General features: G+C 46.1%; 6 protein-coding genes; 4 read left to right on the forward strand and 2 right to left on the reverse strand.

The window, feature by feature from the left end:
• Positions 1 to 7502: 7502 nt before the first annotated feature.
• GSBLH_T00002567001 (uncharacterized protein) lies at positions 7503 to 8836 on the forward strand (the record flags this gene model as incomplete). The annotated part of the gene is made up of 6 exons (XM_013041038.1): positions 7503 to 7631; positions 7666 to 7791; positions 7823 to 7983; positions 8014 to 8064; positions 8100 to 8191; positions 8226 to 8836. The coding sequence occupies 6 exons, from the start codon at positions 7503 to 7505 to the stop codon at positions 8834 to 8836; spliced, it is 1170 nt and encodes a 389-aa protein (XP_012896492.1).
• Positions 8837 to 8868: 32 nt separating this feature from the next.
• On the reverse strand, positions 8869 to 9237 carry GSBLH_T00002568001 (uncharacterized protein; the record flags this gene model as incomplete). The annotated part of the gene is made up of 1 exon (XM_013041039.1): positions 8869 to 9237. The coding sequence occupies one exon, from the start codon at positions 9235 to 9237 to the stop codon at positions 8869 to 8871; it is 369 nt and encodes a 122-aa protein (XP_012896493.1).
• A 31-nt stretch (positions 9238 to 9268) lies between these two features.
• Positions 9269 to 10106, forward strand: GSBLH_T00002569001 (uncharacterized protein; the record flags this gene model as incomplete). XM_013041040.1 has 5 exons in its annotated part: positions 9269 to 9414; positions 9447 to 9558; positions 9591 to 9761; positions 9795 to 9963; positions 9995 to 10106. 3 exons carry the CDS (start codon positions 9269 to 9271, stop codon positions 9672 to 9674), a joined length of 342 nt encoding a protein of 113 aa, XP_012896494.1. The 3' UTR covers positions 9675 to 9761; positions 9795 to 9963; positions 9995 to 10106.
• Positions 10107 to 12738: 2632 nt separating this feature from the next.
• On the forward strand, positions 12739 to 13577 carry GSBLH_T00002570001 (uncharacterized protein; the record flags this gene model as incomplete). The annotated part of the gene is made up of 3 exons (XM_013041041.1): positions 12739 to 12994; positions 13025 to 13136; positions 13172 to 13577. 3 exons carry the CDS (start codon positions 12739 to 12741, stop codon positions 13575 to 13577), a joined length of 774 nt encoding a protein of 257 aa, XP_012896495.1.
• A 336-nt stretch (positions 13578 to 13913) lies between these two features.
• Positions 13914 to 14795, forward strand: GSBLH_T00002571001 (uncharacterized protein; the record flags this gene model as incomplete). The annotated part of the gene is made up of 1 exon (XM_013041042.1): positions 13914 to 14795. One exon carries the CDS (start codon positions 13914 to 13916, stop codon positions 14793 to 14795), a length of 882 nt encoding a protein of 293 aa, XP_012896496.1.
• An 874-nt stretch (positions 14796 to 15669) lies between these two features.
• On the reverse strand, positions 15670 to 16171 carry GSBLH_T00002572001 (uncharacterized protein). XM_013041043.1 has 4 exons: positions 16085 to 16171; positions 15938 to 16051; positions 15815 to 15907; positions 15670 to 15784 (listed from the first exon to the last, which is right to left on the reverse strand). Exons 1-4 carry the CDS (start codon positions 16121 to 16123, stop codon positions 15710 to 15712), a joined length of 321 nt encoding a protein of 106 aa, XP_012896497.1. The 5' UTR covers positions 16124 to 16171; the 3' UTR covers positions 15670 to 15709.
• Positions 16172 to 17271: the final 1100 nt, after the last annotated feature.

The following is a 17271-nucleotide window of genomic DNA, read 5'->3' on the forward strand; positions in this document are numbered from 1 at the left end:
GCGGCAAGAAAGAAGCGATTCGAAGCTCCATTTTGGTGATGTGGGAACTCAAACTCTTCTCGAGGAAGGAAGTGAACGATTGGTAATCCATGGATGATAGCGGATAACACTGGGTGATCGTCTATCGAATAAATGAATGATGAAACAAAAAGAAACCTCTTTGGTTCCGGGAGATCGCCTCTGGTAGATGAGTTCCGGTTTGATAAACACGGGATAATCGTTGAATCGAACGACCAAATACTCATCGAAGATAATGCAGTCGGTGAGATTGATGCTTCGATACACTTCGTCGTCGATGTATTTTCGATCGTCGTCGTTCAAAACGCGGAATACGCGCAGTAAATGAGTCATATCGACGTTGATGTCCTTCGATAAGCAGTTGTCCGCTGTCAAAAATCGTTTCAACTCGCTCGATTTCACGCTTCGATTCGAATAGATCGCGTTGTAAATGCTGTACATAAAGCAAGACTTGAATAAGTTCTGAATATCCAACTCTTGTTCCTGTTCCTGTTCCTGTTCCTGTTCCTTTCTTTGATTCCGTCCTTGCACATCTCTTTGAATCGAATTGATCGCGTTTACATTGGTAGATCGGAACGAATCTGGAGACACGAGGAAGTAATCGAATTCGACGGAATGCTGGCTCAAGGAAGAGGAATTCACGAAACTGGACGAGGAGAAATTGTGGAGAAACACGAAGAACAAGCAGAAATTATAGCCGTAACTGATTCGATTCCCGCTCGAATTGCAAGCCGTGAAAAAGCCCTGCGAATTGTTAATGTACTCATAATCGAGAAAGAGAGAAGCGATTTCACAGAGAGTGGCCATGGCCGTTTCAGGAATGGAATGATAAAGAGTTGAAAGATTGTATCGAAGAAGTTGAAGGAGATATGTGTTTGCTTCTTTGGACAAAGGATCGCATCTGTCTCGATGGATTGTGATAGCGAATTTGTTTTCTCGCTTGGGGAGCGGAGAAAGCATGTATTCATTGCGAGGACGAATCGAGTAAGGCAGGAACGTATAGAAATGCTGTGATGTGTGAAGCGCTTGGCGAAGCATCAAGAATGCGATCTCGCGCTGTCTATCAGGTAACCCACCTCCCCCTTTCCCACTTAAGCAAATCGGTGCAGAACGAAAGCTCCTTCCCCATTTCGTTGTTGTTCGAAAGATGGTAGTAATACGACAGCAAGCAGAAAATGGCGTAATTCAGCCGGATTTCCTCACTCAGCAACCTTTCAAAGCGCTCCGCCTCCGAAAGCGAATCCAAATCTTCGGTAGACTCAAGACATTTGCTGTTTCCCGAGGCGTGAAGAAGCGAATAAAGCGGCGTTGAAAGGTCGGACGGGACGGAAGAAAAGGGCAATCGAAGAAGCTCGATTGTATGCTTGGACGAAGAGAACGTGTAGTTCAGAATCACTGGACAGCGAGAGGAGGACGCGTGAATGAAGAACAATTTCACTTCGCTATTGTCCTCTTCGACGTAATGGTAGCATTCGAACTTGTTTTGTTTGAACAACTGAAGCAGATTGCGCGAGAGAATGTGCTGGAAGACGAATATCTCGGAGACCGAAAATTCATGAAGCACGACGTGCTCCCAACTCGATTCCGTGGGACAAATGCAGGGACACAAAATAGGACTGAACGAATCGGACTGGATCTCATCGATTTGGTCCAGCAGCGTTGGGATTTTCCGACCGAAAAGATTCAACGGAAGCGCAGGGTACATCATTTGAACCGAGAACTCGACGTACTTCTATTTCTTTCACACACAAGCCGATAAATCTACTGCTGCCGCGATGGATTCTTTCAAGCGCGTCAATTCGCTGTTCAGATTCAATCGAATCACTTGGGTGGAAAACTCTTCCCCAGAAGGCATGACAAGCTGCAGAGAACAGTGAACAACGAAATAGTGAGGATCCGTGATGATCTGAAGCAGATAGGTCACAACTTCGGTGTGATGAATGAATAAATTATGCGTTTGAATGAAGCGGGAGGAGACATACGGCTGATAGTCCAATCGCTTGAGTAATCCCTAAGCAATTCAAAATAAAGAAGCGAGGATTACGGAAATCCATTGGATCAGACGCGTTTCCGTGACTAACTTGTAGGGATCCATCCATATCTCCATCACATGGCGAGGCTCCAGCGTGTTTAATGGTTCTGATTGGGGCATGAAGAAGAGATTGAAGCAGCGTTTCTATGAAGGCAATCGAAAGAGAGAAGAAGAAGCCTACGGAAGTGAAATTCATGGATCCGCGCATCACATAATCGAATTCGTCCTCCGTGAAAGTATCCGAAATGTTGAGCGAAAAATGCTTGTTGAGATACTCGAATATGTTGGTGGCGATCTTTTCGATCCGCGTCATATCGCAGACGGTTCGCGATGTGTGGTTGATGGTGAGTTCCATGGAGAACACTGTTTGTTTGTTCGTCCATTCTGCCTAGAGCATGAGAGAGATTCTCCGATGCAACAGCAAGAATCACCATTTTGAGGTAGTTATAAAGGTTCAACGGAAAGATCAGCGAATACGTCTTCTTCAGCACGGCAACATTCTCGATCTGCCATCCATCACGCAGCAACGATCGAATGAACAAATCCAAATGTGCATTGAACTTGTGTCGAAACATAGGGATCGTTTGAGCCGGTAAAACCGTTGATTCGAAGCAAGGATACACGTAGGTCGGAGTTCGGCGGCCTCGGATAGACACCGATCGAAAGAAGAGAATCGAAGAGAGCGATGGCCAAATCTTTCCGCCTATAAAGCGAGTGATCGATTTGAGTTGATAGAAATTGGTGGTGTGGAATGTGTTGTACGAATATTCTGCGTGGATGTAGAGAATATGAAGAGGACAATCCTGACGCTGGAGCAAGAGCAGGAGGGACTGGGAGAGATGGGAAGACATATCGAAGTCGCCTAGATATGATCCGATTTTGTGAAAGAAGGGTACATCGGCTGATCAGGAGGATGGACTTCGCATAGCTGTCATCCATGTTCTGAATGAGAAACAGGCATTGGTAGAACAGATTGTACAGCACGTCTGTTTGCGTATTTCTGACACAGTCCATCATCTGATGCTTTACGTGGGGACTGCTGCGAATGATCGAAGCCACTTCCGAAATGGAATCACGCGTCGTTTCTTTGTTGAATAAAATGCACTTGCAGCTGTATTCGTTGATGGTGAGAACGGTCAGATTGATAGAAGAGATGCTGTATCTCGAACAGAAGTCAATGGGCGAATCTGGAGAATGTTCAATATCTTTGCGAGATTTGAATAGAGATGCGAGGGTGCTCTCCAAATTCTCTAAGACTTCATCTGAGTATGTCTTTCCAGTTTGTGGGTTCAGAGTTAGCATGCCCTGGGTAAAATCAAGGCATAGAATTAGCAAATTCTTCTCATATATAATAGAAATCTTTGAAGAAGCGTCGAAATAGTAGTGATTATCTCCAGGGAAGTGGTGATAGATCGAATTCGATTCTAGTGCTTTACTTGTGACATCTAGCAACTTTAAATCGGTTGCAACCTACATGAAAAGGAAGAAAAGACGATACTTCGGATTCTCTCCAGCTAATTGTGGAGGTCATATAAGAGCCGATTCGTTGCAAAAATAACAAACTACGAAAAACCTGATCCGAGTCGCTGTGTCTTGAGGCAGAAAATACTGTTCTATCCACTTGTTTGATCGACATAGATCCCTGGATGCACACAAATTATCACTGAAATATTCCACAAAGAAACTATGTTCGACGGACTATCGTTTTGCAACGTTAGCGTGGTGGTACATGCATAAACTAGATGGGATTTTTGTAGTTTCACACAATTTCTATGATTATCTTCAATAAGGTCCCTCGTCATCACTCCTCCATATCCAACAAACAATCAAATCACTGAATATATCACAAGAACTAATGGCTGAAGATACAATAACCCGGCTTGCATTCTTTTCCACTTTCCTACGACTCATCCCTCCAAACAGTGCCTACACACGGTGTCCAACGCATCTCATATCATTATCCAACTGAGCACTCTCACTGCTCTTCCTACTCTCCCCTATTAACAGATATTCGCAGGCATCAGCATCATGTGCCTCCAGCTTGGTTCGAATTAATTTGGTCAGATTCGATCGGCTCTCCCTCAATTCCCCGCTCGCATCCACCAACTCTTTGCGCAGCAAGCACTCAACGAGCTTGGTATCTCCGCTCAACTGTGTCAAAAGAGCGGAAGCTCGAGTCATGAGTTTCTCCATTCGGAAGATCGATTCTCCACACGAAACAAACAAATCTTCAGAGCATTCCCCGCTCTGATCGATCGACAAGCTCACTTCCTTGATGACACTTCGCAGCTTCTCCATCTCTTCGAGCAGAATCGGCAGCTGCGTTTTCATCGGCTCTGCGTGATCGAAGATGTAACAAACACCTCCAAGGAATGGAGGAAGCAAACATTGCATTACGGACGCAGGAGAAACCGTTCGCAGATAGTCCAGCACCACTTCTCCTTCCAATTCGGGCTTGAACAGAGGCTTCTGCCGCGACGCCGTAACGCCCTGCGTGCGATCGAAGAGCGTTCGGAGCGGGTTGTTTCCCTTCATGCGCGTGGATAACTCTCCGAACACTACGCGTTCAGACGATCAAGGAAGCGAACCCTGGCCTTCTTTGGGAGACCAGTCGCGCGGACTGTGCCACCGAACGAAATCCTCGAAGTGGGAGAGCGGATTGGCGGCTTTGAAGGTCTCGATGTCGTCCACGACCGTTTCGACGAACTCGTCGCGAATGATGTTGACCTTCTCCGCCGACTGCGAGATCTTTTCCTGCTGTCGGTGGAGCTTGTCTTCCTAGGAGTGAGGGGGTGCGATCAGAGGGACCGTGAGAATGTCCTTGTCCTTCGTGATGGGGATCCAGCAGGGCTCGTGGGAGCCCAGAAGGTACCAGCCGCTCCAGTTGTAGATCCCCTTGCCCAGAGGAACCTTCACAGACGGCGCAGCGGGCTCGGCGCGCGCAGACGACGAAGAGCCGCGAGGGGAATCGGGGGCAGCCGAGGAGGGCTGCGGGGTGGGGTATGAGGGAGATTCGTGAGCAGAGACGGAGGGAGATTCGTGAGTAGAGACGGAGGGAGATTCACGAGTGTCCAATGAAGAAGTCTCGCGAGTGTCCAATGAAGAAGGTCCATTTGTAGGAGGAATGGCTGGCTCAATCGAAGGGGTTTGAGGGTTGGGAGAAAGCGACTCGTCTGTGAGTGGGGTTTGGTACTGGTCAAAGTAAATGGGATCGTCGTCATCGCTCTCGCTCAGATCGTCGCTATGCGCGTTGTTTCGCTTCTCTTCAATGCAGCAATTCAACAGCGACAGCTTCTGATGCAGCAGATTGTACTGAAGCGACGGCAGCGGCGGTCTGGCTCTGCACACATTGTCCGTCGAGTCCAGAACGCAATCCAAGTGCGGCAGAAGCGAAGTCTGCGTGTAGTGGCACTCCACGACCGTCTCAAGAAGATACCAGAACAGCGAGAGCGTTAGAAGAGGGTCTAGAGAGAAGGTTTGGAAGGAGAGCACGATCCCCGACGATCTCCGCGGCTCGCATGCTGATAAACGTGACGAGGCTATTCGGAGGCGCCGAATGGACGATCCAGTCGTACGCGGAAGGCGAGTTCACCTTGCGCGGAATGTGGTAACTGCCCGGAACGCTTCGCACTACGTCCGACAGCACAATCAATGCGTACGTCGCCAGCGCTGACGGTACTTTCCTTCCCCTGTTTCCACGATTCGCTCTTTCATCCGAATGGGCTGGTCAGGATCGTCCTCCGCGTTGCTGGGGCGAGAATGCGAATTGCGGTAGGCTGGATCGTTGCTGAAGGAGTCGGAAGCATCAGAACCATCAGAACCATCAGAACCATCAGAACCATCGAAAGGATTGGAGTCCACCACCTCGATTAGATAGTCTTGCGGCGTGAAATCCGAACGCTCCACGTCTTCGACAAGCGTCTCGCCGTCCACTTGGATTCGCTTCGTGAAAATGTACTTGATCGCGTCCACCACGGCCTCCGTGCTCACGGAATGATTCTAAAACTTTAGGGAGCGGCAGACCGCGCTTACTCCAGTCAGAAGCTCCATCATATTCGAAAACATCGTGGTTCCGGAGTCTACATGTCACATCCATTGCACACTCAGAACGCTGCATTCGCGCCTCCTCGGAGAGAAGCTGCGTGTAATACTTCTGCCCCATCGAGAACAGCATCTGGCGCGTGCCTGCGGAAGCAGCCTCGTACCAACACTTCAGCATCGATTGGTACATGCAAGAGAGCGGGAGCTTCTTGATCTCGGCATAGCTGCTTTTCACCCAGAAATGGAGCGATTCCATCGGGTCGGAGGGAGGCATTCTCCCCTACAATCAACTCGTTTCGAAGAGGGCAAACGAATTCGACGGGAGGCATCGTGATGGAGAGCGACAAGGCCGAGAGCGGACAGATGGACGGACCCCACAGCGCCACGGAGGAGAAGCCTTGCAGCATGAACAGCACGGGCTGCTGGCGTTGCTGCACCTCCTTGTCCATCTGGTTGAATCGCCAGGAAGCGTGCGAGGAGTACGTCACAATCCAGTCGTAGCTACGCGAAACCACGATGTCGTCTTGGGGAGCGTTGGTTTGGCAGGAGAACCAGGACACAAGGGAGGGAATGTCGGTACAGAAATCGGGGCAACGCCGATAGAACGATGAGGAAAAGGTCGTGTTACAACCACGCTCTCCGTAGTGAGGGTAATAGCTTCCCAGCAGAGGCGAACTCGATGGAACTCCCTGGAATGAAAGAAGAGGGTGATCGACTACCTCTACGAAGATCGGGATGGGGCATTCCTGCGTCCGCATGGCTAGAACTGCCGTGGATAATAGCAATTTCGAACGGTTCAGATCGTTGTACGAGCGCAAGTCGTTACTCTCCTGAAAGGGAACAAGAAGAAAAGAAACTGCATACTAGACGGATGTAGATATATTCTGAAATATGAAAATCTGCGAAAATTGTGCTTTTATCAGCGATTGCGCCCGATTTCATTTCGACCATCTCAGACATGTACACCGGCCAATGGAGGTGGTCTACACACAAAGTGAGTGATGGAAATAGCAAAAGAAACGCATACCCTCGCTCCAGGAACTTTCATAGTTCGAATAATAGTACGATACGAGATAGTGGAGTCCCTCGAACACGAACCACTCGTCCAAATGATTAATTTCTTCATTACTCGCTGAAAGGTGAAAACCGATGGAAGCAGAACGTACCGGTTGAGTGAATACCGATTCGGAACTTTGAGAAGATTTCTTCGAGTTTCGATACACTCTCTTCCCAAGATGATGCATTTGAGAAGTCGATCCAAGTATTCTCTTCGGCCATGATTTACGCTTCTCTTCGCTCGAGTGACAGAAAAGAAGCCAATAAAGGTCAGTGGGGTACAAATGAATAGAGTTTCGACAAAAACTCTTTACCAAAACAAGCGATATTTCGAACATATTTTTGAGTTATTCAGATGCTTTCGTCACTCAGAACCATTCGCTCGTTGTTGCCCGCGAGAAGAGTATTTGTTTCCTGCTTTTCTACGCTTAATCCGGTCGAGCAAGCATCTCGTACCGAAGAAGTGCGCAATGTGCTCAACAGTGTAGCCTCTCTGGATTGCTCGCATTTACTCTTAGGTAATCGAGCCCTACACCAACAAACCTCTGAAAAGTCTAAACTGGGTTAAGAACATCACACCCACCGAGCGCGGAGTTAATTTTGATATTGAAACAGTTACAAATGCATACGTTAAGCGAGATGAGGTGAGGGCTTCATGATTTGTGACGATTCTAGTTGACGTTGAACTGCAGAGAGGCACTTCGCTCGATTCAGTGGTTAAACCCGATGGAGGTGAATATCAACCTCAAATCGCAGCGTCCTTCCGCCCTCGTGACCGATCGTCACAACAAGATCGAGCACCTGAAGCACGTTAGCAATATCATCGCCGTCAGCAGGTTGGATTTCTCTTCTTTTGTCATGGATAGCTGTAAAGGAGGAGTAGGAAAATCGACGGTCGCCGTGAATCTCGCTCTGGCGTATCGCTTACTCTTTCGTTCCGATTCCTCGATAGATTGGAGCAGCTCGGAGGCCGTGTCGGAATCCTGGACTGCGATATCTTCGGTCCCTCGCTTCCGATTCTGCTAAAACACGAAAACGATCGCAGTTCTTCCTTTTAAATAACTTTCTGATCGATTAGTTATGGCGTATAACGAATCGTCCTGGCTGCCATTCAAGCTGCAAAACATGCTGTGCATGTCGTTCGGCTGGATGAGCAACATGACCAGTTCGAACATCATGCGTGGCCCCATGGTCATGTCGATCATCGAGCAGATTCTCAACAACACCATGTGGGGCGACCTCGACTATCTGATCCTCGATCTGCCTCCCGGAACCGGCGATGTGCAGCTCTCTCTGTGTCAGAAGCTATCGCTTTCCGGGAGTGTGATCGTTACAACGCCGCAGATCCTCTCCGTGGCGGACACCGAGAAGGGAATCCGCATGTTCGGCAAGCTGAAGGTTCCGATCAACGCGCTGGTGGAGAACATGAGCTTCTTCAAATGCAAGCACGGCGAGACGTATTATCCGTTCGGTGGGGATTGGGGAAGAATCACGACTTCAGGAACCTCCAATCGAGACAGACTGCAGAAGCAGTTCGCGATCAAGAACACGTTCTCGCTGCCGATCGATTTGTCGCTCTCGAAAAGCGAGGAATTGCCGGTTGTGGTCTCGCATCCCGAATCTCAGGTGAGCGATATCTTCAACAATCTCGCGGAATCGGTGCGGATTCGAGTGAGTGCTGACGGCTAGTTGATCGGTGATATGATTCGACGTCGGTACATTCAGGGAACGACCTTCGACGTGTCGTTTAAGAAGGATGAAGGAATCGTGATGCGAAAATTCTCGCCGACCAGCGCGGAAGAAGTCAAGATCGATCCGAGAAAACATATCTTTGATGCATGAAATGTGAGTGAGGAGTGGCTTGAAGGAGAGCTTCCTTGATTGTACTGAGAATGCAGTGTCAGTGCTCGAAGTGCGTCGATGAATTTACGGGGAAGAAGCTTTTGAAGGAAAGCGATGTGCCGAAAGATGTCGTTCCGCTGAATATTGACTATGAGGGAAATTATGGAATCAGTGTGCAGTGGTCGGATGGCCACGGAACGTCGATTTATCCGTTTGACCGAATTGAAGAGTTGTTCACCAAATCCCATTAGACATTCCTTTGTTTCTTTCAAACACTGCATGCTTTGTCGTGGGGGAGTCTGCTCAGTGCGGCTCCTATCCTATTGCTTCCGGTGGAGGCAGTGTTTGCCCCATTCAGTCAAGTCTCTAGGAAAGCAATGGCAGGTGAGTCAAACGAGCAAAGAGATTCGCCGGATGTATTCGCTGTATTTGGAAGTGGGGCAAGAGTGAGTTGTAGCATTTCTCAACTCGAAGACAAAACAAGATCAAAAGAAATGGCGAGTGAAGTCGAAGAGGAAAAACAAAAAGCCATCAAAATCATTTTACACAATGATCCCAACAGAGGACGAGTATTCCTCTTTTCGTTGCTGATTTGTTATAGTATAAGGAGGATATTATGCGGGTGTTAGATAAGGAGAATTCTCTCACAGACCAGGCAAGGTGTCTTCTTTTCGTGCGATTTTAGGAAATCAACCTTGTTTTCCGCTATCTTCTCCAGAGGAAATACTATCAGAACATTATTGACATGACAGAAGTACTAAACTTGCTGGAAGTGAGGGGTTTGGTTACCGAAAGTGAATGGTAGAGAATGAGTGCATTGCGTTCTTCTGCAGAGCTCATCTTCAAAGCTGCCTCCGTCCAGAAGAATATCCGAATCACCACGCTCATCGCCAATATTCTTTCTCCAGACCCGGTTTCTCAAAGTCTGCATAGCGGATTCATGAAACGGCTGTGTAAAAACCCAGTTCTTGAAGGTATTTGAAGGAGCGCTCCTCTACGTTCTAGCGCAACAAGTGAGCACGCTGATCTCCGTAAAGAAGCTGGAGGAAGCTCGCGTCATTCTCGATTCCTGGCCAAAGAGCCGATTTTTCAATCCCGTGATTTTGTCCTCCTTGCTGAACGGTTGGACTTCGCAGCTCTACTACTCACACGCAGGATACATCGATGGCGGATACTACAAAGAAGCGATCGAGCTGTATGATTGGTGCATGGAGAACAGCGTGACTCCTCGCTGGAAGACCTCTCTCCGAACGCCGATGACCGTTTCCTCGGTGATTTACGCGATGGAGAAGACGGGGAATTACAAGCGTCTTTTAGATCTGTACCACGTGGTACGAGACGAGAAGGGAACCATGACTCCGGACGTCTATTTCGCAGTGGCCACGGTGTGCGACGGGAGCAAATTGTGGCGAACTCGCTATAACGAGCTCATTCAAACGCAAGAAGAGTACAAAGATCGCCGGAAGTACTCTTGTGTTCTGTGTTTTTCTAGCCTAGACGGCAAGAACTGCAGTCGTCCCTCTACCTCGAACAGCTCTACGAGGGCGTGTGCGCCGTTGCGGAGTGCGAACGTGTGTACGGACCGACGCATCGGTGGATCAGTCCGGATTCGAAGAGTTTCTGTAGCGATTGAGGATGGAGCGGCTGAGAGGTAGACGTGGATGGAAGGAAAATGAAGCCCGTCGAGCTGAGAATGCAGCTGCTGAGCTTGTTCTTCGCGTTCCCGCACTTGTATTGGAATCTGGAGAAGGGGAAGATCTTCGTAAAGATCGACAAGTCGGAGGAGAAGGCGGAGAGCGTTGAGAAGTTGCTGTCGTCGGACTTGTATCCGCCAATCCAGTTTGGAGTTGAAAGCAAAAGCACGTTCTTCGGAGGTCTCAAAAAGGTGTTGGCCATTAACTACTCCATATCGATTCCTTCTTTGCGAGCTTGGTGTAAACAAAATGATATTGTAAATCGGTTTTCTAAAATGTGAAAATGTGTTTTGTTTGTTGGAGAGTTGTGTGCTCTGAAGGATGTAGTATTATTGTACTCTAATTGTAGGAATTATGTGTTCAATATTACAATAGAACTTGAAATATTAAGAAATAAAAATCACAACGACAAAGCACATGACAGAATAGGGGGATGGATTTGTCTGACAATTCAGGGATTGAACACAAATATCACATGTTAAAGTATTGTAAAAACGACAATAATTATGATTATGATTATGATTATTCTAATATATTCATAGTGTCAATTACATAAATGAAAGATCACCAAAATAAAAATCAATCAATCAATCTGTTATATAAATTGCTCATACTAAAAATGGGTATTGCCTTGGAAAACAGCAAATTCTTGTCTGATGGGAGCAAACAATTGCGAAAACTACTACTAGAATGAGTGCATATTCAAAAATAGTTTTAAAACTATATAACAAACAACCTATTCCTATTTGTATTGTAAAATTCAAAATAACGAATAATAAGGAGTGACAAAAATTAGAACTATTTTATACAACTACACCAAAAAACGTAACAGTTCCTACGTTTTCTTAAAAAGAATGGATATTCGAAGTAGCTATCGTATTAGGAACAGGGAAATAGTTTATGTAGGTTTGCTTTTACTTGTTTGATGAACTAGTACGATGTTGGTGAAATGGTACGATCAATATCTTCAACAGAAGAAGGTTCGATCATTGATCTAATTGAATTGAACAGTAACATTCGCGACATGTCTATGAAGATGAAGTCTGAAGCGTTGCAGTCTGTTGAAGTGAGAATCATGTGTGTCCGTAAAAAATAGGATCAGATTCACAAGAAGTCAACACTTGAGGAATCTTTGTATGCTGTAAGTTTGAATAATAATCCCTAGCTGGAACACATCGATATCAAGGGTTATTACGAACTCAATCCCTCTGATCCTGCCTGATACTTCTATTCGCGCTATTCTTGAGGATATTACTACGAAACAGTGCGTATTTGAAATATGGGTAATTGCTTAGTATCCAATACTTCTTGCTTCGTCGAGACTACAACATTCAGCTTCTCACTGCTCAGAGTGTTTTTGAATATATTGCGAATGGGAACGATCCGAATGTTCAGTTGAACGACAGGATTCGAACGGTCCGTGTGCCCTTCGTTCCTCGCACTATGTCATTCCGACGAGCGTTTCGGCTGATGTCGCAGCGTGTATGTGTGTTCATCGTGCTCTTCATCCTCGCAGAATATCCCCTTATTGCTTGTGTATCTGAACAAGTCTGACAAGGATAGTGTGTTGAAGCAAACGGGGACCATGTATCCCAACGTGGTGACGTACTCTCAAATCTACAACATCATTTGTCAACGGAAGTTCGAGGAACAACGATGGGAGCTGGAAGAACTGGAAAACGGTGCGCAGGCTGTGGTGGATATGGGAGGGTCCGAGTCCTCGCTGGATATCGAGGATATGAGTTTGAAACAGAAGCTGACCTATGCTATTACAGTGTTGTGTGAACATTATAGTGGGAATAAGAAGGGGGTAAGTGAGGCGTAGTTTATCGTGGACTTGTTGTTTTGCTGCTGAGTTTTGACTTTTTATTCACTGTCATCTCGATTATTGGATTTAGCAAATATCATCTCAGGTAGGAATCGAGCGTGCTTGTGAGCGTAGCGCGTTTTTCTTTGTCGTTACGATTTTATTTTTCTTCGATTGGGTCCTTCGCCTGTTCGTAATGACGCAGAAGCCCGACAGTGCGAAGGTAGAAGCCTCGTAGTTTGTCTCCCATGCAGCTTTCCATTCGGAGCCCCATTATTCTGGATATTCTCGCCCTGGTGATCTCTTACGTTTCCTACTTTTTGCCACAAAGGGCGTCTTCCACACTCCAAGGAGTGATTCGTCTGCTTCTGCTTTGCAGAATTTTTAGGGACTATTTGCTGTGGAAACTTTTGTTGGGGTTATTCTCGAACGACATTCGACGTATTTTTAATCGATCGCGCGCTCGCGACAAGGATAGCAATCTGGACATTACCTATATTTCCTGTATCGATGGAGCCGCGCCTTGACGTGTAGCACGGATTATTGCGATGTCGTGGCCTGGATCGAAGTGGGAAAGTGTGTGGCGCAACAACATTTCGGATGTGGAACATTTCCTAAACGAAAAGCATGGCGGTCACTATTGGGTGTAGGAGGGAGAGATCGCGAGTTCTCAACGTGTAGACTCAACTTATGCGCAGAAGGTGAATATAAAGAAAGAAAGAAATACTATTTTGGAGGACGCTATACTCATTATTGCGTTCAGGATCACAATCCTTGTTCCTTAGCCCAATTACGAGCGATTATTTACGAGTGTACAGAATGGCTTTCACAAGACCCTCTGAATGTGATCGCGATTCATTGTAAAGGAGGAAAAGGCCGCACCGGAATGGTGGTCGCTTCTCTCTTGCTTCGCCAGTGTATTCAGCAATGTCCGGATGCTGCTCTTGACTTTTTTGCTTCCAAACGAACGTCTCGAGATATCATCAATGGAGGAAAGGTTAAGCCTCAGCGAGTGTCAAGTAGGCAAAAGCAGAATGGGATGAGCCTTGTCAGGTCCTTCGCAAATTCGCTATGTTTGCTATTTTGATTATTTGTTGGATCATACGATGCCGAATCGGAATTCTCTGTCTTTGGAATATATTGATATTCCGATCACGGATAAGCAAACGACCACTCCCTTTATGATCACCATCATCAGGGTAGGAAGATCGAGCGAGGGACTCACAGTGTGTAGAACGAGTTTGGATATGAGGTGGACGAAACCACCGGAAAGATGAATCCTCTCACAACGGAAAGCACGGCGTCGTATTGTGATCGGCTGGCTCATCAAAATCTAAAAGAAGAGCGGCACTACATTTTGAAATCCTATCCGATGCGGATCAGTGCTTCTCGCCGTGTCGCTTATTGTAAATTCGACCCTCCCATGTCTCTTTCTGGGGATATCAAAATCTCAATCAAAGCGAAATTGCTTCCCGTGGATCGAAACAGCTTTGTGTGGTTCAACACCAACTTTATTACCGATCGTGTCACTATTTTTTCCGTAGATGAGGTGGATTTATCAAAGTCTTCCTCTTCCTCTTCATCATCATTTTCATCATCTTCATCTTCATCATCATCATCTTCTTCTTCTTCCTTCTCATCCTTGTCTTCCTCCACTTCCACACGGTCTGCAGGAGAAGCAGACACGGTCTATGGCATCGCGCCCGATGGGACCGAGCAGCGCTTCCAGATTCGTTGTTTGTTTTCGGATAACGAGTTGCTCGAGACCGAAGACCTTCTTCGACTCCAGAACGAGCTGGCTAACTCCAAGAACGACGAACTCGAGCCGGTACCGAGCCTTCATGGAAGCGGAATCTTCCAGAAGGCGCAGTCCTTCGCGTACAAGCTGGCGCGCGTCTCGCCTGTTCCTTCTCTCACCGGAGTTCGCTCAGTCTCGCCTCCTTTGTCATCCCATCAAAACTCTGCTTCCTCTCTCGAAGAGAGTGTCTCGCGCAGAACCTTGAATACGGCAACCTCGATGTCGGTGGGAGGCGAGGAGGAGCAAAGCGGGCAGATGCTGGAAATGGTGGGGAGAGCCCGGTCAGCGAACGGAATCAACACCGAGCTGGTGATGCGGGATAAGTCCACCGTGGCGCTACGGCAGAAGATGAAGATGAAAAGCCTGCATGAGAGCGAGGAATACAAGCATTCTCTCAATTCGAGAACTACGAAGGACACAGAAAAGGAGGGAGAGAAACACCGGAGGGAGAGCGAGAGTAGCGATGAAATATATCTTGATCCTGAGGAAGAGGAGGTAGCAAAGTAGCATTGTGTGCTGTTTGTTCAAATCGATTTTGGAATGGAAGAGAAGAGACCGGTGATTGGGCTAGATCTTGATGAAGTACCAAATGGACATGTTTGTCCATAATATTATAGTGCTTGGGGCAGTTTGTAGTGAATCTGGCCAAATTCTATAATGAGTTGAAGGGAACAAACTACACAGTTGACGACTTTCATAGCTATTCTTTTTGGAAAGTATGGGGAGGAACTGCAGAGGAAGTACGATTTACCCGTTTTGAAGTGACTCTTAGGCAGCAGTCATTATGCAGCAGTTTTTCCAAAGCCCCTATTTTGTGAACGGAGTTCATGCTTTTAGAGTTGAGCCCTTACCGCTAGATTCCCCTTGTTGATGGTGCTTTTGAAGCTCTCAGCACGCTGCACAAGAAGTTTGATATATACATCGTGACTTCTCGCCATCTGGTAACGAATCTTTTGTCATTCTGAGCGGTAGTGCATCGAGGAGATAACGAGAAAGTGGATCAATGAGCATTTTCCGGGTTTGATAAAGGATATATATATTGGTAACTTGTGGAACAGTGAGGGAAGGAAGATGTAGGTATTGAATCCGACGCAGACTCATATTCAGAACGAAAAAGGATATGTGCAAAATCATTGGTGCTTCCGTGCTTATTGACGATAACTGGAACTATGTACATGAGGTATGGTTTATTTTCATTTTTGCTGTTACCGCATAGTGCATTGGAACTGTTGAGGTCCCCATTCTGTTCGGCATTTACGGATGGAACCGAAGGGAAGATCCGAAGGACTATGAGAACATGATCTGCTGCAAAAACTGGAAAGAAGTGGTGGATGTCCTCATGAATCATTCGTTTGCATGGAGTGTTTGTGAAAAAACAAAAGATAATGATTTGGAGAAAGGAGTAAACAGAATTGCTTCTCTTAGGCCTTGAGAGCGTACTTTCTCATGGGGAAAGCGGCCTCTCTCTTCTGCTGACGCAGAGACTTCTTGGCAGCCTAGCATTCAGAACAAGATTCCTTCCCTACCTGCGCCTTGGTAAGAGCGCGGCGCATCGCACGAGTCTTCTTCATGCGGAGATCAGTAGGGACATATTTAGCATGAGCATACTTCTCCTTCAGCTATCCATCAACGCGAAAGACAAACCATACAGCAGCTCTCTTCTTCATGTTCATGACAGTCAAGGCGCGGGCAATGTTCTTGCGCACGGTCTTGATCTGAGCAAGCTTCGCGGGAGCTCCTCCAGTAACCTGGGCAACACGAAGCTAGGCAATTAGGCAACAGCAAGCACTATATACGGTAGCCAGATCTCTCTTGTACTTCTCAATCTCGCTCATCAGCTCATCAGCGTTCTTTTGACGAAGTTCAACGGCTTTCACTCTCTCTAAAAAATAAGACTTGAGCGACAATATTGCATACGCATTTCTCTAAATCAATACAATATAATTGTCTAGAATTGGAGGACAGAAAATAGACCCCCTGGGTGAACAGAATTCTGCATAATGATTTAGAAAATTAGGTACCCCCTAGTAAATTGTTTGATTCTCGGTTCTGATTTAAATTGAATTCAGTGTATGAAGTTGCAAATTGGTGGTGAAGAGTGATGAATCATCGACATCGTAACAAGAATGTGTCTATAGATTATGAGTTTCAAAATATGCCTGAACATAGTATATATATACCTTATTTTGAGAGGTGGAGCAAGAGCCAAGATAGCTCAGTTGGGAGAGCGTATGACTGAAGATCATAAGGTCAGGTGTTCGATCCACCTTCTCGGCGCTTTTTTCTACTTTATTATTATTATTTGGGAGATAACACACAGAATATTGAATGCTTTATTGTTTCTAGATTATTTTTGCTATAATTGTATAATGCAGTGTTGTTTTTATTGATTGATAGAGTCTGAATAGATGTAAAAAATGGAGAGGAATGAGGGGAATTGTGATTGTACTTATATACAAACGCTCTATCCTTTATATTGTCATTCATTTTGATGATTGTATGCAGTAACACCGCATACCGCAAATGTTTATGGGAAAATCAAGGTGACGAGACAATCAATCATCGTAAGAATGGTTAAATCGCATCTATATTTGGCTTTCAACAATTATGGTTGTGAAATGACGTATAGGATGATGATGACGAAAGAAACGGTTTGGGTAGCTAATAATTAGCTTTGATACTCGTAGTATTATTGCCAGCTCTATCTCCAGCAATAGATTAAATTACGCCTGTCTTCATCAGTGTTCCTTGATTATTTGAAAGAAGGCTATCCACCAGTTACTCGTCAGTTTGTTCTACGTTCAATAGTTTAGATAGCACACTACCAAGTCATTATAAATAATAATACCAACCCTTCTCAAAGAATACTTTAACACATTGATATGCTCCGTTTTCTAAACCTTACTTTATTATTCATACTTATTCAAAAAAGGCTTATCTGCTAATAAATCTCATTATTTTGAACATAAACTAGCAAGTAACA

The sequence above is a fragment of the Blastocystis hominis genome (genome assembly GCF_000151665.1).
Source record: "Blastocystis hominis, Singapore isolate B (sub-type 7) whole genome shotgun sequence assembly, scaffold_2".
Lineage (NCBI taxonomy): Eukaryota > Bigyra > Opalinata > Blastocystidae > Blastocystis > Blastocystis hominis.

Excerpts from the sequence above, each read along its gene's own strand:
- GSBLH_T00002572001 (XM_013041043.1), bottom strand. The coding sequence starts at position 16,123 with ATGAGCGAGATTGAGAAGTACAAGAGAGATCTGGCTACC. Across the intron at positions 16,052-16,084 it reads ACAAGAGAGATCTGGCTACC|CTTCGTGTTGCCCAGGTTAC; the intron begins GTATATAGTGCT and ends CTAATTGCCTAG. Across the intron at positions 15,785-15,814 it reads GCGCTCTTACCAAGGCGCAG|GCTGCCAAGAAGTCTCTGCG; the intron begins GTAGGGAAGGAA and ends TCTGAATGCTAG.